The sequence below is a fragment of the Poecilia mexicana genome, unplaced genomic scaffold, assembly GCF_051168715.1.
Source record: "Poecilia mexicana isolate PSO_F unplaced genomic scaffold, ASM5116871v1 scaffold_18, whole genome shotgun sequence".
Classification (NCBI taxonomy): Eukaryota; Metazoa; Chordata; class Actinopteri; order Cyprinodontiformes; family Poeciliidae; genus Poecilia; species Poecilia mexicana.
In genome coordinates, this window is record NW_028263387.1 from 7,603,745 (window position 1) to 7,625,808 (window position 22,064).

The 22,064-nt window shown below is 39.5% G+C and overlaps 4 protein-coding genes across 4 annotated transcripts; 2 read left to right on the plus strand and 2 right to left on the minus strand.

The window, feature by feature from the left end:
- Positions 1–552: 552 nt before the first annotated feature.
- Positions 553–2,630, minus strand: LOC106925222 (GTPase IMAP family member 9-like). The gene is made up of 2 exons (XM_088016276.1): positions 2,456–2,630; positions 553–1,475 (listed from the first exon to the last, which is right to left on the minus strand). The coding sequence occupies exons 1-2, from the start codon at positions 2,460–2,462 to the stop codon at positions 706–708; spliced, it is 777 nt and encodes a 258-aa protein (XP_087872402.1). The 5' UTR covers positions 2,463–2,630; the 3' UTR covers positions 553–705.
- Positions 2,631–4,827: 2,197 nt separating this feature from the next.
- On the plus strand, positions 4,828–13,565 carry LOC106926938 (E3 ubiquitin-protein ligase TRIM39-like). Its single transcript, XM_015002154.2, has 8 exons — positions 4,828–4,905; positions 6,174–6,758; positions 7,309–7,404; positions 7,761–7,994; positions 8,181–8,331; positions 11,531–11,557; positions 11,902–12,077; positions 12,159–13,565. The coding sequence occupies exons 2-8, from the start codon at positions 6,189–6,191 to the stop codon at positions 12,528–12,530; spliced, it is 1,626 nt and encodes a 541-aa protein (XP_014857640.2). The 5' UTR covers positions 4,828–4,905; positions 6,174–6,188; the 3' UTR covers positions 12,531–13,565.
- Positions 9,057–10,928, minus strand: LOC148153995 (uncharacterized). Its single transcript, XM_088016270.1, has one exon. It carries the CDS (start codon positions 10,900–10,902, stop codon positions 9,463–9,465), a length of 1,440 nt encoding a protein of 479 aa, XP_087872396.1. The 5' UTR covers positions 10,903–10,928; the 3' UTR covers positions 9,057–9,462.
- A 996-nt stretch (positions 13,566–14,561) lies between the features above and the next one.
- vbp1 (von Hippel-Lindau binding protein 1) lies at positions 14,562–19,961 on the plus strand. Its single transcript, XM_015002156.2, has 6 exons — positions 14,562–14,694; positions 15,992–16,116; positions 16,975–17,041; positions 18,037–18,135; positions 18,249–18,387; positions 19,067–19,961. The coding sequence occupies exons 1-6, from the start codon at positions 14,614–14,616 to the stop codon at positions 19,141–19,143; spliced, it is 588 nt and encodes a 195-aa protein (XP_014857642.1). The 5' UTR covers positions 14,562–14,613; the 3' UTR covers positions 19,144–19,961.
- Positions 19,962–22,064: the final 2,103 nt, after the last annotated feature.

Consider the following 22,064-nt stretch of genomic DNA (forward strand, 5'->3'; position numbering starts at 1 on the left):
TTTGTAGCGATGCATTCTGTACTTTTGTTCATCCTGCTGGTTGATCCAGTCGTCTGTTAGCAAAACTGTAACACTTGGACAAAGTTAAAACAGGTGGCAGAACAGCAAAAGCTCTGCTAAAGAACCCTGTAGCTGAATTAAACAACTGAATTTATTATTAACATGTTGTGAGAATTATGCAATATTACGGATTACAAAATCCAGCTCCAAACTTAAATGATACACATTTTAATTTCATTTTTAATTGACTATGCTGTGTTTTACTCTCTGTCTGATATGCTGCAGTTATGAGTGATAACTATGCTGTTGTTAATATCAGTTTCTATGTCTGTTAAATGATGCGACTGCAGTTGTTCTGAGGGTTTCTGTTGCTGCTTGTACTAAAAATACTCCAGCAGCTCGTCTGTTGCGAATCTTTAAGCCTCGTAACAGATAGTCAGTTATTTAGTTAGTTGACCAATGAGAAGCCTTTGTTTAAGAAGGACAGATCCCAGCAGGAGAAAGAAAGGAGTCATGTTGAGAATCAAAAACACTCAAAATATTTGGTGAAAATCCATTTTAAATTCCTTTATTTCATTCGGAGCAGCAAATCTTACGACAATAATCATGATGGAGCTGCTGTCAGTTTGGGATCAGCTGTAGAGATTCTGTAATCAATCCAACCCGATTATCTGGTCCTAATAATCGGACCAGATAATCATCCGATTATCTAATCTCAGTGGGATGTTCTCCCCATCTTCTCCATATAATTATACCTAAAATCATCACACTAAAAATGAACACAGGCTTCGGTCTTACATATTTCATAACACTCTGAAATAAACGGTGGACTATGGGTTGTTGGTTCTGTTTCTGCCAGTCTTGCAGCATGTGTGTGCTGTAGTAGTCGCCGTGGTTTTCTGTCACCATTTTCTCGACTGTGTTGAGCAGCTGCTCCACCTGGAACCCGTTGTTTCTGACCTCATCCTGTTTGTTTTTCCAGTACTTGTTATCAACGACGTGGCATCTCCCTCCACACTTCTCCACCAGATCTTTCAGTTGCTGATTTTTTTTAATAAACTCCTCTATCCTCATGTCTTCCGCCAACTGGTCGCCGTGTGTGAAAACAACAGCAGAATACTTGAAAACCTCTGCAGAGAAACATTCCTGTATGATTCTGATGACCTGGCTCTCCTGCTCCGTAAACTTCTCCACTTTGAGCACGATGAGGAAAGCGTGGGGCCCCGGAGCGCACTCTGAGATACACCTCTCTATCTCACGCTTCTGCTCCTTCTCAGACAGTCCAGAGTGGAAGACGCCGGGCGTGTCGACCACAGCCAGGCTCCTGCCGTGAACTCGTTGGGCCTCTGACCGGCAGTGAGTGACCGCTGAGCTGGTGAAATTCTTCACTTCGAAAACGTCCTTCCCCAAGATGGTGTTGGCCAGGCTGCTCTTCCCAGATCCAGTTTTCCCCAGCAGGACAATCCTCAGTTTGTCTGGTAACAAGGAGAGGAAAACAACCTAAATCAATTATAATTCATCCACCTTCTTTCTTCTTTCAAGATACTTTTAAATGATGCTGATAATAAGTATTTCAACAATTGTAAATGCAGTGCCTGATTTTTTTATTTTCTTGAAACTTCGGTAACACTTTATTTGAAGGGGGTTGAATAAGACTGACATGACACTGTCATGAACATGAATAAGCCTTCATGAATATTTATGACTGTTGTCATAAAGCGTCTGTTTAAACTTTACCTTTAATAACATAAAGATACCTAATTTTTAAAGTGCAATCATTAATTCTTTTATAACAAATGTATATCAGTAATGATATAAATTTACAGAATGACGCTTTATGACAACAGTCATAAATATTCATGAAGGCTTATTCATGTTCATGACAGTGTCATGTCAGTCTTATTCAACCCCCTTCAAATAAAGTGTTACCGAAATTTCTTCTGCTTGGCTTAATATTCATGAAGAGCAAATACCATTAAAATAAGTTATTTTACATGGTTGCAAATCCCCAAATATATATATATATATATATATATATATATATATATATATATATATATATATATATAGAATTTACTTTAATTTATCAAATTAAAGTGCAAAACGGTTCAAAAGTGCTTCATACAGTTTGTTTCACCTCATACACACACACAAATACAGATAATTTTCCCTCCATTTCTCTTTTCCTCACTACTAAACTGTGAGAAGGCAGGTGTTGTGATGCTTAGTGATTTTATTTTTAAAACAAGAAGTAATCATTCTAAAAGCCCTGAAGAAGCTCTACGTATGATATATGTTTTGCCTCTTGCACAAACATTGCAGGACTGCAAGGAGAAACAACATGCATGTCTGGGAGGAGAATGAGCAACGAAGCTGCGCTCTTTATACTGTATATTCTGTTTTGCTCCAGATCGTCAAGTTTGCAGCTTAACGAAGAGAAGCTAATTTAACTTACCAGCCATGACGAAGAAAAGGTTTGAGCTGCGTGGAAACGTTTTAGGGAAAAAAAAAAAGCTCCGTTCGTCCTCCCGGGGTGAATTTGGACTCAAACGTGTCTCGATAGTTTAAGTTTCACTTTAGCTCTGGCGGCTAAAGTGAACCATTTCCTGTAAAACACAAGGCTACAGGAGGGGCGTGTGCTACGTCATTTAACTCATAAAGAGCGTGTTTAACGTGGAATGCATGTTTTGTTGTTGTTGTTTTTGCAATTTTAACAAGCACACCATAAATTTATCTAAATACCTGCCCACATGAAGAAAAAAGTGTAATTAATCGTTGTCCTCTACGATCGCAGAAATGTTTTTGTATAGATCAAAATGATCACAGAACCACTTAGTTCAACAAGTCGCTCTAACCAAATAACTATGGTAGTGTAAAACATTGAACGGTCTATTGTTTGTTAACGATAGTTCATCTTTTTCTTTGCCTAATGAATAATTACCAGTTCAAATTTAAAATGTCATCCTTCCTTTGTGGCAAAATAAGTGTCTATGGGGTGTAAAAACATTTTGATGTTGATGTCAGTAGTTATAGTTTAAATATATTTCTTTCATACTGTATTAGAAGGTAGGAAGGCTATTAGCGAGATTATCACTATTTTAATACTTTGTCGCCACCTAGTGAGAAAGTTATGACACTACAGAGAAAAGTGATGCGTTTGAGGGCAGTTCAGTCGGATTAGGACTAAAGATTTGCTGCTAACCTTACTTAGTCCAAACAAAGTTTCACTTGGAAACATCTGCTCTAAGGTTTATATTTAACAATATATAGATATTAAACTGCTTTGATTTGATTGATGACATTTAATCACACAACTGTTATCTTCAAGGTTCTATTTATAAGGCCTTCGGGAATCTACAGTGTGGGCCATAAGTTTCCATAAGTACAAAAAAATAAACCTTTCATACTGGACAACCGTTTTTATTTTTGTGGGACTCTGTGTGATCGCTACATGTCTTGGACCACTTCGTGGTTGATCTGCAACATTCCCAGTTTTCTGAAACTTGCAAACAAGTTTTGCCACAGTGTCGTGTGTGTGATGCTCGTTCCATGTTTTCTGTTAAAGTTTCGTGCAACCTTGCGACTGCTTTCCGATCCAACCATCAGTATAATTTCAGTTCTCTGCTCTTTTGTCAAACGCATCGTCTTGGGTATCTGAAACATTAAAGAAATATACATTTCACATTCTCCTATGTATGGAAACTTATGGCCCACCCTGTAGAGAGCCACAGAAAAAGCTGTAGCGGTAAGATTTGATACACATGTCCAATATGTTTCCTTGCTCCCCTGCATAGCTTTTTGTGTCCATCTTGAGGATTTCTTTTGGCTGGGTAAGCCTTCACCCTTTTCCTAACCCTAACCATCACATACCTAACCCTAACCAAAACTCAATTCACACCTTAGTCCTAACTCTAATCCCTGACTCTAAAACAAGGTTTCCCCTTGTGGGGACCGAAGCCTGGTCCTGGTCCCACAAGGAGCAATTGGTCCCCACAACGTAGTATGTGTCAGGAAAATTTGATAAAGGGCAGATTTATGGTGTGAATGCATAATAATCAACCTATGAACAAATTCTCCCACCTGAATTTTGGATCTCAGCTCTTGAAGTTATCCCTGGACTGCCTTATTTTCTGGCCTGACCTGTCAGCTAAGGTAGATGGAAAAGTTTTAGAAAACAAATTTCCTTTTTTTCACCATGTGTTCTTTTCTTTCCACTTCACAATTACACACTACTTTGTGTTGGTCTGTTACATTAAACCCCATTAAAATTCATTAACATTTTTCTGACTGTAATGTTCCAAATTGTGAAAAAGACACTGCATTTTGTGTGTGTGTGTGTGTGTGTGTGTGTGCGCATGTGTGTGTGCGTGTATGCGTGTGTGTGTGTGTGTGTGTGTGTGTGTGCGTGTGTGTGCGTGTGTGTGTGCGTGTGTGTGTGTGTGTGTGTGTGTGTGTTCTTATATGAACCTGAACTTGTTCGTTATGTAACTAGGTGAGCCTCTGCCTCATACCTGTGTGCTGTCCAGAGCAGGTACTTCAGGTGTGCTCCCAGTGGAAAATGTTAACCATTGACCAGGCCGTCACACCCATGAGACAAACAAACTCTGTAGCTGTGTGAGAGCTACTATTAACTATTACTATCATTACATAAATACAGACTCGCTCATAAAGCGTTGCCAAACACAAGCCAGCTGTTTAATGTTGCTACAGTAACTAATTGTTGGTTGAGCTGTGAATTGTGATTTTAAGATTAGGCCGATGCAGAGAGTCGGAAGGGGGAGGGTTTTGGTTTATGAGTAACTGTGCTCCCTGTGTCACGGTTTGCTCTTCAGTGCAGTCATTCCATCTCATAAAGCAGGAATCACCTGTCAGAGACGACAAAACTAACTGCTTCAGCTGAGGAGGGTGAGTACAAATAATCTACTATTTAAGCTAACAGTTCAAAGTGTGTCTAGAAATGTGAAGCTATATGGCTGGGTTAATTGGTGAGAGTCGGTTCCAGACATAATGGGGCCTATCTGCAGCACTTCTGGCTTTTTTCTGGTCCGTCATGGGGAAGTTAGTGATGACCCAAATAGCAAAAGCTTCCATTTGTCTACGTTTCAGCCCTTACCTTTGGTCATGGGATATGGATCATGGTCCAAAAGGGCAATAGGGAGAACAAGGAGGGCCAAAAGAAGTCTTTTTGGGTCTTTGATTATTCCAGGCATGTCCCACTGGTAGGAGATCTCAAGGCAGACCCACTATAAATCTCTTCTGAAGATGTTTGGATCCTTCAGAATGAGCTGACACTTGTCAATGGAGAAGTGTCTCCTAGACATGCTAGCTGACCTGATCTCAGGTGGATCGGTGGATATATAACCTACAGATTGATAGAGTGAGTAGAAATGAAACAGAATCATTACTCCCACCACAGGGATAATCAATCCACAAAGAACCGTCAAAGAGAAATGAGGAAGCAGTCTGGTACACGCTGAAAGGGAACCACTACACAGCTAATCTTTCAAAAGTGAAACTTTTGAAAGATTAAGAGTCCACTTTTGGTTTATGCATGTAAACCAACAGTGAACCCTGGAAAAAAACAACAGTGGAGCAAAAACAAGGTGGTGACAGTATCATAAATTGTGTCTATTTGCTTCCATTAGGGCAAGCTTTCTTGACCTCTCTGAACATTTTACTTGCAACTGACATCACTAGAGCCCTCATGTACTTGACAATGGGTTGAAACTTGTCCAAAACCACAAGTTTGCGACAGATAGATGGAGGTTTTTGCTAGAACATTACTGAGCATCTCATAGATCTGTGGTACTAGGTTACATTCCCCAGCAAAAACAATAAAGCCAGTCTGTTTTAAGACTTTGAAGCTTTTTGTGTGAAGTAGAGATTATTTATTGGGTTCTTCATGTGGATGCACTGGTGTTATGTCAGGATTATTATTATAGGAATACAGCCTCAGTAAAGACTGGGTGTGCCTGGTAGAATAACCCACAATAACAAACATTCCAAGGACACTCATTATTGTTGCATGTGTGAAAACCTGAACGACAGGAAAGACATGTGTACCTTTGGCGTATTTACATATTCATCCAAAGCTAACGGTGAATGATATATTTTTTTAACTGCTGCCTCTTCCATCCATTTTTTTTTAATGTTTCTCATTTCTTGTCCAACAGATAAAGCGACACAAAATGCTCCCAGAGAAGCAGCTCCAGTGCAGCATCTGTCTGCAGGTGTTTACTGACCCAGTGACCACTCCCTGTGGGCACAACTTCTGTCTAGTCTGCATCGGGCTGGTGTGGGACAGCAGTGATGTCTGCCAGTGCCCCGCCTGCAACAAGACGTTCGCCTCCAGGCCTGACATAAGCGTCAACACGGCCTTCAAAGAGCTGGCAGACACTTTAAGGCAAATTATCGTCTGCTCCTCGGCTTCACCTCTGTCTGCAGCCCAGCCGGGCGAAGTCGTGTGTGACGTGTGTGCCGCCACCTCCCTGCAGGTGAGGGCCCACAAGTCGTGCCTGGTGTGTCTGACGTCGTACTGCGAGGCCCACCTGGAGCCACACCGGACCGTGGCCACGCTGAAGCTGCACAAGCTGATGGAGCCGGTGAAGAACCTGCAGGACAGGATGTGCAAGAAGCACGAGCGGCTGCTGGAGATGTTCTGCAGGATGGAGCAGATGTGCGTCTGCCAGTTCTGCACCGAGACGGAGCACAAAGACCACCCGGCGGTGACAATGGAGGACGAGAGCAAGGAGAGGAAGGTATCAGGAGACGGGGATTATAAAAAGCTGCAGGCAATAAGAACTTATGAAGGCCAGAAGTGATGATGGGATCGTAATGTTTTTACAAGGGTTATTCATGAAATTACCCAAACTGAACATAGCGCATGAAGTAGTCTGTCAGCACAATACAAGCTAAAAATTTTAAAATTCAACTTTATCATATTAAGGGATGGTGTACCATATTGTGGTCTAATTAATGTGGGGAGATGGTTCATCCTGTAATCAGTAGGTTGCTGGTTCAACTCCTCATTCCTGATATCTCCATCATTGAAGACACCTACCTGCTGGTGATGGACAGAGGCCGGCTGTGGCTACTATCCTGTAGTTTGCTATCATCAGCATGTGAATGTGTAGGTGAATGAGTGTAGCATGAAGCACTTTGGGGTCTTCTAGACTTGATGAAGTGCTGTACAAGTACCGGCTGTTTACCATTTACCATCAGTTTGTAACTCAGTGATACACAGACTGCAGTGCCAACCCAGCCCATCTTTTACATAAATAAACAAGTAAATATGTTATGTCCATTTAGGTTCACATGAAGCAAACGCAGGCAGATTTTCAGCAGATGATCCAGGAGCGGCAAAAGAAGATTGAGGAGATAAAAAACTGTCTGAAGCTGAGCGCAGTAAGTGACGATGGAGGGAGTGAACCTCAAATGGGGATCCATTGACATTGCTCTAAATTTTTTCCCCACTTTTATGTGATTTTCAAATACAAAACGACCACATTGGCTGCTGGTTATTGTCCCAGAGCCTTTTTCACCACGTTATAAATTGAGATATCCACAAAAGATATGCTTTAACCAAGACAAAGTATTGTGTTGAACAAAACCCTGCTCTAAACATTGCACCTTGGTGTTTTCCTTTAGTAGAAATTACATTTATTTCATTACTGGAAACTTGTCCAAGGTGAACCAAAATTAAAACTTGTATCTTACTACATTTCTTTAAATCAAGCGCTAACGTGTTTGGTGCTTTCCAGTTGAGTGCTGAGAAGGAGAAGAAGGCGAGCGACAGTCTCTTCACGTCGCTGATCAACTCGACGAAGGAGAGACAAGCCGAGGCTAATGCAGAAATAGAGGAAAGGCAGAGAGCGGAAGAGAAGAGGGCAGAGGAGCTGGTCGGTGATCTGCAGCAGGAAATCGCTGAGCTGCAGAGGAGAAACACTGAGCTAAACGAGCTGGAAAACACGGACGACCACCTGCACCTCCTGCAGGTTAGCATCAACCTCAGACTGTGTGTTTTTTTTAAAACCTGGATATTAAAAAAACTGTGCTGGCTAATGTGACTGTCATCTGAAGTAGGTTTACTAGTCTGGGAGCAGTCAAGAGGAAAGCACAGCATTTTGGTGATCATTTTTGATTAATGAACAATTTGTATTCATTTTTTTTCCCCTCGTCAGAGACTGCCCTCGCTTGTGTCACCTCCACCTACCAACAGGGAGTGGACAGAAACCAGGATCTACCCTGAACTTTGCGTTGGAACGGTGAGGAGAGCGCTTTCCAGACTGGATAAAACTTTGAGGAAAGACCTGGATATCATGAAGAAAGAAGGTAAGATACACGCATCGTTACGGAAAAGAGTTTAAGGAGGATGAAATCACATCTGCGTAGGTTGTGGAGCCAATCATTTTCTATCATGTGTTCATGGTAGCGAACTTTCCTCTGATTCTTTGTTCTACGTTTATAATACGTAAGCATGGCGCCATGAAAGACCCAAAACCAGGCAGCCATCTTGGCTGAATAATAATTTGCTACAACTTTAAATATTTTTAATTAGCTTTAGTTTAAAAACTTCAATCCACAAACACATACAGGGTTGGCAGTTTGCTTTGAAGCACAAGATTCAGATTATTTAAGCTATTTAGGCTCTCGCCTTGTTACACCTAATAATGAGACGCTGGCGCTCTTTTTGCCCATAGCTGGTACAGTGGTTGATGGGTCCACACACTGTGCACCTCATCTCTGGGGCCCACTGTTGCTCCGAGACCCCTTGCAGTTTGGCCTGGGAGTGTTCATGTACCCAGTTTCCGTGTGTGGCCACGAGGAGGCACTGCAGGGGCGTTTGGGGTGGAGAGGCTGTTTACTGGCAGGAGGAAAATCACACACCCTATTCCTCTTTTCGGCCCATGTCAAGGGACTAGCCAGTTGCAGTAGCTGAATGTAGAAAGTTGCAATAAAGCAACTTTCTACAATTCCTAGAAGAATCTCTAAGCTACTGCAGGAGACGCTTCACACTCACCTGGTGTACACTCACATGTACAGAAACACACGTATGATTTTGTTTTGTTTTTTTTTTAATTGGGAGGAATGGGGTGTTAATTTGTTGTTTGGAATTTGCTATAAAGTTTTTTTGTTACCTATTGTGGGGCAGTTTTGGGTGATTTACACACAAACACATTTTTGGGGGGATATAGGAGGTTGGATGGGTTTTTATCTTAATATTTACATTTTTTTGTGTGTGTATGTTTTTACATTGGTCAATCACCCTAACTGATGTTTTTAGGAATGTGTGGGAAACCGGAGCACCCGGAGAAAACTGACACTAAATTTGTCTAAAATCTAAGTGGAGGGTTTGTGAATGGTTCAGTACTAGCCTGGACACTGTTTTCTAGTTGCGTATTTTAGTAGTCTCCTGGCGTTTATCCCATTTTTGTGGTTTCCTGAGACTCAAAGTGTGTCATATCATTTTTCCCAACTGAAGCTTTTGGTTGAGGCGCCTGTTGTTGTTTCTATAAAGTGATTTAGCTCTTCGGGAGACGCATCAGGTACCTCGATCTCCTCTGACACGGTTTCCTCAAAGAGACGGACCAGATCCTTGGATGCCGGGTCAGAGATGTTGTTTACAGGGGCAGCGTCTTTCTCATTTGGTTCTTGACGCTTTGCCACTTTTCTTTTCGGAGGTCCTAACTCATCTCTTTCTTGAAGCTCAGTTTTCAGATGTTCCAGCTCCGTTTTGTAATCAATCTCACAGCCGGAGTACAGTTGTTGGAAGGCAGCCAGTTGTTTTTGGAAATCGTCCTTCTCGGCTCCAAGTTCATTGATAATCTTGAGGTTGCTCATAATTTTCTGTAAATAAGCTTCCATCTCTTTCTCTGTTCCCTGCTGGTGTATTGCATCTTGCTCTCTTAGAGCAGAAACATCTCCTTCATATCTGGTTTTAAGTTCCTGGTAAGAAACTTTGATCTGCTCCAGTTCACTTTGGAGATGTTTTCTTGCCTCTTTGGATTGCTGAAGGAAAGAGAACTCTTGTCCCATTTTCTGATTCAGATTGTCCTTTTCTGCTCTGAGTGCCTTGATAAGCAGAAGGTCTTTCTTTTCTCTTTCCAAATGCGCTTCTTTCTCATGATTCATCTCAAGCTGATAACCTTCTGCTTTCTGTCTCAGTCCAGAAACATCTTCTTCATACCTCCAGCTTAGTTCTTTAAACGAAATCTTAATCTGCTCCAGCTGACTCTGCAGACATCTCTCTGTTTCCTGCAGGCAGGCGATCTCCCTGGACATTTGTTCTTGGAGATTGTCCTTCTCTGCTCTCAGATTTTCAAAGAGCTTTTGGTCCTGCTTGAGTTTCTCTTCATAAAACACCTTTGTATCGACCTGCAGTTTCTCCTCACAAATGTCGGCTTCATATTTTGACTGAAACTCCTCGTAGCGAGCCTTGATCTCGTCCAGCTCTTGTTGGAGGGTGTCGCTTTTCTTTTTTTCTGCCTGGATCTGTGACATAAACTCTTCCTCTTTGACAATATGAGTAACCTTCAGTTGCTCTAAATCCTGCTGCAACAGCATTTTCTGCTTTTGTTTTATGTCGCTGTGCACCTGGGAAGTGAGAACAGCAGGGCTGAGAGTCTCTGGATCGGTAAACTTCTCTATTGCCAGTGGTTCTCTCATCATCTCTTTGCCCTTGTTGATATGCTGACGATTTTTCTCCTTCTGCAATTCATATTTTATATTCTCCAGTTCTCTTTGCAAGGAAGCTACCTTTTGGTTCTCCTCCATCCGTCTTGCTCTCGCCGTTTCCACGAGAGACCTAAGTCTTTGGGCCTCAAACCAGTCTTGGTGATTTGGTACGGCTCCCCAACGCCTTCTTATCGCACTGTTGGTGTAAAGTGGCCTTTGATGGGACATGCTGGACAAAACAACGTCGGTTCAGATTAAGCCTTGATCAACATTCAACTTCAAATACATTACATATAAATATACATATACATTCAAATACATTACATATAAAGAACAGTGATGATGACATCACAAATGACTGCCATCACGACATCATAGAATTTGATGAGACTTTTGCAGCTCAATCTCGGGTTGGCTTGACATTTCCGCTTCCAAACTGCAAAGTCTTTAGAATGTTGATGTGTGAAAACATCAACATTCAGGAAAACAGGATTTCATGGATTACGAATAAAGAGCTCCTTTAACACTCTGATTACCTGAAACAGTAAAATAATTGTTTAATTTCTTGATTTATTTATATTTTAATTGGGATTGACTAATGATTTATTTAAAGCTTTTTTTTAACATTTTTATTAGGAGTGCTGGTAAGTGTTCTTGGTTAGTATCATACCAAAAGTAAAAAGGTTTTCTCATGTTTTTTCTTTTCAAAATGTTGTTAAACTTTGAAATGGCAAAAAAAAAAATTGTTTTGTCGGTGCATCATTACTACATTTCAATCTTCTTAATGTCCACAAACAATTTAATTGTCTACTGATTTAAAAAAGTATTTAATAAAGTTTTTTTTTTCTTTTGACAGAGATGAGGAGGATGCAAAAATATGCAGGTATGAACACAAATCTGTTTTTCTATTAATTTTATTAATGAATCCCAAAATGAATCTTCTTTATATCCTACTATACTGGTAGTATGTCTCTTGCTCATTGAAATAACCCATTGTTCTTTTTTCTTACCTCATGCCTTTGAGCTCGTTTTACCTGATTTTAAAGACCAACAATGTGAACTACAGATTAGAACAGAAGAACATGTACGGGAATTTTACATAGTAGTCTCTCGTAGGTTTCAGATTCTTTCAGGTAACCCGTGATACTGATGATTGTGATGATAAACGTCGGGTATACTGATCGTAGTCTGGAAGGAGACGAAAAGTTTTGACCCATGTGTCCACAGTGGATGTGGTGTTGGACCCAGACACGGCCCATCCAAACATCGTCCTGTCCCCTGACGGAAAGCAGGCGGGCCGAGGCGAGCTGCTGCACATTGTTCCTGACATTCCCCAACGCTTTGACCCAGTTATCTGCGTTCTGAGCAAGAAAGGCTTCCGGTCTGGGAGGTTCTACTTTCAGGTAGATCGGTTCGATCAACCCAAAGCGACGGCAGGCCCCGTGATGACACACCAATGCTCAAAAACTTGTTCTGCTAACTAGGTTGCAGTTGGAAATAAGACCTTCTGGGACCTGGGCGTGGTCAAAGAGTCCATCAACAGGAAGGGCATGATCACCTCCACCCCGGACAACGGCTACTGGACGGTGCGTTTGAGGAACGCCAGTGAGTACCGGGCCCTGGACTCCCCCTCCATCCTGCTTCAACTCCAGAAGAGGCCCAAGACCATCGGAGTGTTCGCAGATTATGAAGAAGGGGTGGTTTCGTTCTTTGACGTGGATGACAGATCGCACATCTACACCTTCACCGGGTGTTTGTTCTCAGAGAGGATTTTCCCTTTCTTCAGCCCAGGAGTTTTTGACCACGGGAAAAACACAGAGCCGCTGATTATCACAGCTGTCAGTCACGAAACTTGAAAAGAAACTTTTAATTGAATTATGCAGCACGTTTTGTACACAACAGAGTGGTTTTCTTTCTTCTACTCTATTTAATAAAGGATGTGTATAGAATATGGAGGAGTTCATTTTGGATCAAATGTGAAGCAAAACAAATCTGGTTTAAGAATCCAATTTCAGTGACGGCTGCTAGTTTAACAGAAAACTGATCAATCTCGGGTTGGCTTGACATTTCCACTTCCAAACTGCAAAGTTTATGCTGACACATAAACTAACAAACCAAACTCAGTTAAAAGCGAGATAATTATTGGAATATTATTGATGTCTTCATCAATATCCTCCGTCAGTCCTCCCTGTGGATGCAAACAGTGACCAGTAGAGATGAACAGCTAAACAATGACTTAGTAAAATGATGAATGGCATGAACCATTAATTCTGATATCCTTGGTGAATGTTCAGATTTTATTTTTACGACATCATCATTGACCCTTGAATATGCTTAAACTAATTATCTTATTTCACTCAAATGTTCTACGTTCATTTTAAGCTTTGTGCTTCAAGGGGCACACCGCCTTCATCGATTATTGTCACCACCAGTAAAATAGGTAAAAAGTCGTAGAATAAATTTCTCTTTTATGATCTTTTTATGATTCTATTCCAGAAGAAACAGACTTGTGTCATGTTTCGCACTCCATGGGAAACAGGAAGTCGGGCACTACGACTCCAAAGCTCTGAGATAGTTTTATCCACTCAAGAGTGTATGAACACAAAAAGTTTTAGTTGCGTTTCCTTTACAATAATTGTCTGCGGTACCAGTAACTGTGGCATCATTGATTACCCTACAAGAAACCTAAATTCAAAATACAAATCATCTTGTAAATTTTCTGCATTGTGTCCATTGTGTCCACCCTGGACAAGCTTGTGTCCAGGGTGGACACATAGGTTGATGGACAGCATGTGACTCTATAGTGTTCCACAGACTATGTGAATTTGTCTGAATCAATATTGGATGGAAAATTGTAATAATTTATGTAATAAAGTGCTTCTAAAACCTGAGTGGTTTGCAGTTTTGTCTGATTTACAGGTTATTTTGTCTTATTTGTTTCAACCGTCTGTGATGGATTAATCATTTTTGTCAATTATTAAAACCCCTCTACTTTGTGGACAAAATTAGAGATTACTATTTTTTTTATAATCACTCATTTTGTAATTACTACAAAATGAGTGACTACTATGTTTTTTTTTTCTTAAGATAGACTTAACAACACCAAGTCTCACAAATCATTGTAACTTCCAAAACATTTTTGCATTTACAAAACTCGTAATTTCTCAGGTTCAGTAAAATATTTGTGTTAAAATATTTAGTGTATAGTTTTCTAAGATTTTTAGCTCATTTAGTGAATTTTATAAATTCACTTTTAGACATTTGATTAGTAGCAATCCCAGAAAATACAGGAGAAAACGACTAACAAGTGCAACAGCGCTTCCTTGTGGACAGAAGAAGAAACTTCTTAAAGATGTTAAATGGGAAGAGCGGAATTTGCCTTCAAGTCTTTCTTTCACGTTCCACTGTATGGCAACAGTGTTCAATTCCCGACATGATGCATAGCTGTAAAGGTATAAAAATACAATAACATCCTGTTGCAACTTTAATTTAGTCATTATTTTTGTCACTTTTATATCTATTTTTTTAAATAATTACGTGAGAAATAAATAGATGCAGATACTACTTGCTGTATCTTATCTGTCAGTTAATAAGTAGTGTAAATAGTTATGACGTCCATATATGTCTACGTTTATTTGTACCGAATATGAAGAAATTAACTTAATTTCTAGAATAGTAATGGAAATTATGGGACCACCAGACCTTATAATGCCAAGTATATTTAGTTAGCATTTATTACGGAGCAAATTAAACATTTATTAATGCTGTAGCCAATATGACACATTCTCTGTTAAAATAAATTTCCAAATAAACGTCAAACTCTGGAAACGTTCAATCTTTGGGTGCAGTTTCAACATGTGACCTCAAGAGGCAGTCGAGTCCCCTAGTATTCAGGCGTCTTGTACGCAGGCGTAAGGGAGGAAGCAACTTCTCTTCAACATGGCGGCGACCATAGACAACAGCAATGCCGTACAGGCGACAAAGAAAAAGCACCTTGGGATCCCCGAAGCGGTGTTTGTGGTGCGTAAAGCCGAACTTTTTCCACTGCGCCGCTTGTGTGCAGTACAGTTTAATGTGTTTCTGCCAGTCCCTGATACACAGGGGGCGTTTTAGCGGCTAGGAACCTGTTAGCTAACTAGCAGCTCTAGAGCTGGCAGAGAGTTGATGATCCCGCTGTGTGTGCAGGATGGGCGGCTACTTGCTTCCATCTATGGTCATTACTGTCTGAATGATGTGGGCTTTTTCTGTCTTCAGTTTCTCCTGGTTTATTTTACGGGCTTTTATGTTTTTCAGCTGGTCTCTGTAACTTGGCGTAGGTTTAGTGCCATTAACAGGCCTCAGTTTCCCACTTTGAGGTTTTGCATAAAGCATTAACTGATGCACCTTAGCTTCAAATATAAATAATGATCATGTCTGAAAGACTTCCGCATAATTAAAATAAGTCAATAAAATATTTAATACGCCACTACATAATGGTTAACGAAAGTTTTTTTCTCTCTCTCTCTCAAAATTCACTTTGTCACAGTTGTTTAGCATGAAATGATATTGCACAAAAAACCGCTACATTTTGCGATATGTTGCAAGTTTTCAGATGGGGAACAGAGTTGGTGAGGTATAATTTGTCTTTTAAAGAATATGTTGACATTGTTTTTAGTTGTTTAATTTGTAGAAATGTATTTTACACACCACCTGAAGGATGTTACTACTTTTATTATGGCACCCCAATATTAGAAACATTATACGACGGTTATTTTTAAGCATTGCGATAAATCAAATAATTTTTTATCATGGCAAAAAACATCACAATTCCAATTATCTCGGGTCCATAATTTGTGCCAGTTGTTGGCACGAAAAGCAAGAAGCAGCAGAGTCTGTGGCATGCATCCTTAAAAAGTCAAAATTAAGGCCTTAAAGTGTCTTAAATTTATTCTAAAAATGTAAATTGGCCTTAAATACATTAATCACAGGTCTTAAATTTTGTGATGAGACCATTTTCTCATTCTACAGAGTTTATTCCCTGTGGCAGGCAAATGCCATCTTCATTCTGTTTTGTGACTTGAAGTGGTTGAGGCTACCGCTAACTAGCTGCTAGCATACCCCTGCTTGCTAACTAGCTAGCTTTTTAGCGTTCATCTAAATTGTAAATTTCTCGCTGGCTACCTGGACGATGTAAGTCTTTGCCACTGGCTCACTTCTGTTGCCAACCCATACATATTAAAAGAAACCGTCAGTCTGCCTATGGAGGAAGTCCTACTATTATTCGTAAGAGATCATCTGCTTACTCTAGTTCGTTCAGCATCTGTGGCGTGTTTCACAGGAGGACGTCGACTCGTTCATGAAGCAGCCCGGCAACGAGACGGCAGACTCGGCGCTCAGGAGGCTCGACGAACAGTACCAGAAATATAAATACATGGAGCTCAACCTGTCTCAGAAGAAACTCCGGTAACATGAAAAACAAAAAAAAAAAACTCTAAAAAGTTCATGTATTTAAACGCTGCGTTTGTGCTGGTGCTTGAAATCCTTGAAAGTGCTTGATTTCTTTATAAAGTCCTTGAAAGTGCTTGATACTCAATCTGCGGAGTTTTGCATTAAAGTTCAATCTAACATTTGATTAAAAGTTTAAATTTAGAAAGCGTCATCTACAGTCGAAACCAGATATTTAACGATAAGGACACATTTTTATCTCGCTGTCTGAAGTTAAATCAAACCAAACTTCTCATGTTTTAGGTCAGTTAGAATTTCCAAAATAATTTCTGTTTGCTAAACTCCAGAAAACTTAGCAAGGACATTTTTTAGAGATTTTTTTGCAATTTTCTCAGACCAACCTGTAACAGTCTGTGCCTGTAAGAAAAACATTGGAAAACAGAAAGTTTTGCGATATTTTAGTTTATTTTTCTGCAGAATGCAGAATAATATGTATAAATTATATGGTATGTAATAGTGAATTAAAGCTGTTTTCTTTAGTACATTTGTATTTTTATCTCTGCTGGAAAAGTAAAAAAAAAAAAAAAAAAACTTGAAAATGTTTGAAAAGTTCTTGAATTTCCCTGTGGAGAAGTAGTACAGAGCCTGTAAATAAACAGTTACTAAAGTTCACCACACTAACACAGAATATGTAGCTTTTTATTTATATAACTTCATCATTTGTCTCTTACTAATATGGTTTCGTATATTTGGTGTTTTGTTAGAAGCCATACGGTTTCCTTTCATTTCTTAACCAGTTTCAGAGGTTTGCCAGATATTTTAGAACCAAACAGTTGCTGCTGTAATGCAACGGTTTCTTGTTTTCTGCTCACGTAGGTTGAAAAACCAGATCCCACAGATCACCCAGACGCTAGAAATCCTCCGACACATGCAGAAGAAGAAGGTGGGTAGTCTGCTTAAAGAAGCCTCAGTGTTTAATCTGTTGCTTTATTCCTGTATAATTATATTATCATGTAAGAAGCAACAAGTAGAACATGAGCGTTCCTGCTTGTTCTGGTTCCTACCGAGTCTGGAAAATTCTAGAATTTGACAAAGTCTGGAGAAGTTTGGGAAAAAAATCGGACTATGGAAAAAAATAGTTACATCTGTAGACTTTATTGGTTTACCTTTTGTCTAAAAGACGTATGTGTTTGTCTGTCCATCTGGACACTTTTTGCTTATCAGTCTTTGTCCTTTTGGCCATCCCTCCCGTCTTTCATATTTTCAGAGGGAACCTTAGTATTTCTGCTTTAACGGCCAGAAGAGGCTCAGATAATCAGAGAAACTAAAAAAAAAAAAACACTTGCTCCTTGATGGAAATATTAGAGGCTACAGCTGCAACTATTGGTTATTTTCACTGGAGGGCTGATTTGGTGATTATTTCTTTAGATCAAACGAGTACGAAATGGATAACTAAAGGCGCTAATGGTTAATCAATATTACCGATTAATCATTAACTCCTGTCAACGATTAATCGAGTTTATGGACGATTATTTCAATAATCGATTTATCTCCTTCTGTGTTTCTATACCTTTTTTTCTATCACTACAGCTGCTAGCTCTGATAGTCACCTTGTCAGGTTTGAAATCTGTAAATATTTGGTGACCATTAGGACAGTAGATAAGGCAATAAGGCCATTAAAGACATGATTCAACATGAATGATTTTTCCTGCTTTTTTCTTTCCTTATTTTTATGTCCCTTTTTCTTAATCTCTATTTATGTAACCTGATGTAGCAGCATGATGTCCAATTCTATGTTCTTTGGTTGGTGAAAATACAAAATTAATAAAACTGTTTAAAAATGCATATATAATCGATTCATCGTGTTTAATCTGATTAATCATTTCAGCTGTATTAGAGGCCTGTTGAATTAAAGGGCTGCACCTTGTTTTTCTTCAGGAAACCACAGAGCCAATGGAAACGCACTTCCTGCTGGCCGACAACGTTTACTGCAAGGCCTCCGTGCCGCCCACTGACAAAGTTTGCCTATGGTTAGGGGTGAGCGTGGGCTTTCAGTTTGATTTAAATTACATTTATCAACCTGTGAAAGTAAATTATCTGGATCACTGATTATGTCTTCTAATGATTTCTCCAACGCTGCTCCTCAAAAGGCCAACGTCATGTTAGAATACGACATCGACGAAGCCCAGGCTCTCCTAGAGAAGAACCTGTCCACAGCGTCTCGCAACCTGGAGACGCTGGAGGAAGACCTGGACTACCTGAGAGACCAGGGGACCACCACCGAAGTCAGTATCCTTTAAAAAAAAACAAAAAAAAACAAAGCAGTCCATCATGACTGAGCTATACCAAGGTTTGGCCACTAGATGTCACCTTTTCTGGAGGAGCATTCTCTAATTACTCAGTTTGTTGAAATGTCGAGTGCCCAGAAAATGAACTCAAGCAAGAGTAGCACTACTTCAACTTATTTTTACTCAAAGTAAAAAGCAGCCCTCTGAGAAATGATCTTCTGAAACTTTAACAAAAACTTCAGGTCTGTGTTTGGTGAATTGTTGGTTAAAACATATTTGTTCTTCACTCAGTGGGTCGAGAATCCAGAAAGTTTACTCAAGAGTAGCGATAATAACATAGCTCAAGTAAAGGTCAGCGAAGTCCAAATACTCCTAAAAGTATGTTTTCTCAAAAATGTTACAAAAGTAAATGTAATTGAGTAAAAGTAGCTTTACTGAGAAGCATAACATGTATGGTATCAATAGTCCTGGAAAGTCAAATCAACATTTCCCAGCAGGCAGCTGTTCTCCCTATAGACTTTCTGTACTAAATCTATATACGAGTTGCATTTAATTAAATTAATATTGGTTTTTTTTATGATCTAGTCATTAGGGTTGCACCTGAGACATGTTTTGAATGAAACACCTCTCAGTAACCCTCTGTGTGTTGGTGTTTCATCTTGACTTGTCGCTCCCTTCAGACATGGCGCGAGTCTACAACTGGGACGTAAAGAGGAGGAGCAAAGAAAACCTCCTGAAATCAGCATCCAAGTCTTAAACAGAACAGTGTCTATGTTCCCCCTCTGCTAACTTCCTCCTTAGCCATTAAAAGAAAAATAAACCCCGATCTGAAGTCATGCATATGTTGACCCCTCTGTGGCCCCCGGAGCTCGGCTCATGGAGGAATCGTCTGAAACGTTACTGGAAGTTTGAAGCTGCTCGGGTCGAGCGTTTGTCATAGTTCAGTTTTTCCTCTTCGGCGTCTCCTCTATCAAGCCCAGCTCAAACTTCCACCACTACTGTTTTCTGTTGATTTTCTTTTTTTTTTTTTTTTTTTTACTTTTTAAAGTATTTTTTCAAGTAAAAACTAACCAAAAAACAACGTCAACAAGGCAGTTTTGTATTCTTTTTATTGATTTCACTGTGTTCCGTTCTTTTTTTTATTTATTTCTTCTGGCAGATCAGAAATGAGGGTTTACATACACCATCCTGTCCTCCATGGATTTTCCTCCTGTATCTTCCACTGAAAACTTTCTCTCAGCCAGCGTCGACACTTAACGCGTACATCATTACACGGTTTAGTTTCCTCCCATAGAGCCCGGCCAGTACGGCTCTAGGATAAACTGGTTTTGCCTTGTAAACTTTGGTTCCCACTTCCTGAGACTCGCAGGGTTTCACAGAGATCAGCAGGATTCGTCCGCCAGACCTGCCGCAGTTCTCCGTCCTCTGACCTTCCTCTCCATATTTCCTCCTTTTCTGTTTTCCTCCTCTCCTTGCCACTGTTCTGTCTGTATTTATTTGTCTTCCACTGTATTCATTAAACAATTAATGAAGTAAAAAGAAAAAGATCATTTAGGAAAAGAGATGAGCCCTTGATTTGATGCTTTGTGTGTTATTTTTGATGGAAACGTCACAAAAACAGCTATAAGGGAAAAGACTAGAAGAAGGAACTTACTGGTGGTGACTGGAGTCAATACAAACCCGTGAAGGAAGACATCAGCAGTGACTTTAGAAAAGCAATTGTTGCTGCTCATTGTGAAGTATTTTCCAGTGGCAGTCACACTTCAACTATTAGCGTTTTGCTAACTTTGAAAACGTTTTGTGTGCTTTCCTTAAATTAATCTTTCCACATAAACTCTAAAGTGCTAATTTACTGGTTTTATAAACTTTCAGTAGAATGAAGTTCAACATCGATGTTTAAGTCGAAATGTAAATGTCTAACTAGATATTAGCTAATCTGCTAATAGCGGAGTTCATTTTTAAGTTTAGCGTTTTTGCTAACTTTGAAAACGTTTTGCACGCTTCCCCTTAATTTTTTCCAAGTACATTTTAGAGCACAAACTAACTCGCCTGTAAAATTTTTTGTGGAATAAAGTTTGACATCCGTGTTGAAGATTTAGTTAAGAATTAAATATTAACGTCTTAACTAGATATTGGCTAATCTTCTAATAGCGTAGCTCATTTTTAAGTTTAGCGATTTTGCTAAAATGTTTAGCATGCTTTCCTTCAGTGAATTTTTCCATAGGTTTTAAAACGCTTAACTTGCCTGTTTTGTAAATTTTCAATTGAATAAACTTTAGCATCCGAGTTAGTTTTGGTTAAGACTTCAAGTAGTTGGACATTTATTTATACTCTTATTTTTAAGACTTGCACAGCAATTCCATTTCCTCTTGATGTTTTTTTTACTTTTATCAAGTGGAAAGTATAGAAAAGGAAAAAACTAAATTGTCATTGACACATTGTGGGTGTGTCTGATTGAAATTAGCATTTTAGCATTAGCTTCCATTTATAACTCATACAAGCAGAGATAATTTTTAAGTTTTCTGAGCTTTTGATAACATTCACCACGTTTCCCCTAAGTAACTAACATAAATGTTATTTTGAATAAACAGAGTAATGTGCGTGCGTTTGCATGTGTGTGCAGGCCTGCTGAAACCCAACACCACCAAAAATCCTGGCAGAGTTCCCAGAAATCACTCCGTCTCTCCACTAGAAAGAGCTTTTCAACCAATTAGCCGTTTTATTCAAAGTGCCTCTGCCTGGTCAAAGAAATGTACTTGTGTTCATATGAAAGTCTTTTTCTTTTTTTGTTTTCGGTTCCAACATATCTTCAGATGTTAACATTGACACGGGTAGAGTTCTGCCAGAGTGGCGTCTTTTAGCATCACATGACCTTCTGATGCTGAGATTCATCACTATGAACGGTTTCCAGTCCTCCAGACAGTCAGCTGCTGAGTGCACTTCCTGTAAAGAAGCTACTTCCTGGTTGGCAGCTTTAGCCATTTAGTGGTTGCTTGGTTCACACACAGATTTGCATTTGTGTTTTACTGGAGGTGACTGTGCTTATCGCCCCTTTCTTTCCAGATGGTGGATGGTTCTCCTAAATAGATGGCAGTGGATGGCATCCAGTTGAGAATTTCAAAATATTTTTCACTTGAAATGTAGAAACAGACTTCAGCACTTATAAGATCTGGTAAAAAAATTTAAAAAAAGATAAAGGCAATAGGAAATTTTGGTTCTACTTGCTTTTTTAAAACATGATTTCTATATATGATTTTTTAAATAGGTTTTAAAGCAAGAGGGCTGCCTATTTTATTTTATTTGCCTTGAATATTAATTTTGCCTGAATTGGAAAGATTCTTCTCGCCCCCCACACACCAAGTAAAAAAAAGTTGATTCTGAAATCTTAGATTACTTGATTTCCACAATGAATCATTTCAGGTTTTAATTATATTTTCTTTTTTGACCTGCGTCATGTGGGTTTTATAGATAACTTTTGCTAAAATTGACTCTTAGCATTGAAGACAATCATTCACACCAAACCCAACTAATCGGGGTTCACGTTCCAAGTTTGAAAGCAATTGCATCTATGAACGGATATCCTCAACTACAGCCAATCACAGGCAAAGAAAACCGAATCATTAAGGTTTTTTTTTTTTCATGAGTCTATGAAATGAAATGACATGGAAGAGCTACTTG

Coding starts and splice junctions, on each gene's coding strand:
- LOC106926938 (XM_015002154.2), top strand. CDS start 6,189: ATGCTCCCAGAGAAGCAGCTCCAGTGCAGCATCTGTCTGCAGGTGTTT. Junction 6,759..7,308: donor ACGAGAGCAAGGAGAGGAAG/GTATCAGGAGAC, acceptor ATGTCCATTTAG/GTTCACATGAAGCAAACGCA. Junction 11,558..11,901: donor GAGGATGCAAAAATATGCAG/GTATGAACACAA, acceptor ATGTGTCCACAG/TGGATGTGGTGTTGGACCCA.
- LOC148153995 (XM_088016270.1), bottom strand. CDS start 10,902: ATGTCCCATCAAAGGCCACTTTACACCAACAGTGCGATAAGAAGGCGT.
- vbp1 (XM_015002156.2), top strand. CDS start 14,614: ATGGCGGCGACCATAGACAACAGCAATGCCGTACAGGCGACAAAGAAA. Junction 14,695..15,991: donor TCCCCGAAGCGGTGTTTGTG/GTGCGTAAAGCC, acceptor CGTGTTTCACAG/GAGGACGTCGACTCGTTCAT. Junction 17,042..18,036: donor GACACATGCAGAAGAAGAAG/GTGGGTAGTCTG, acceptor GTTTTTCTTCAG/GAAACCACAGAGCCAATGGA.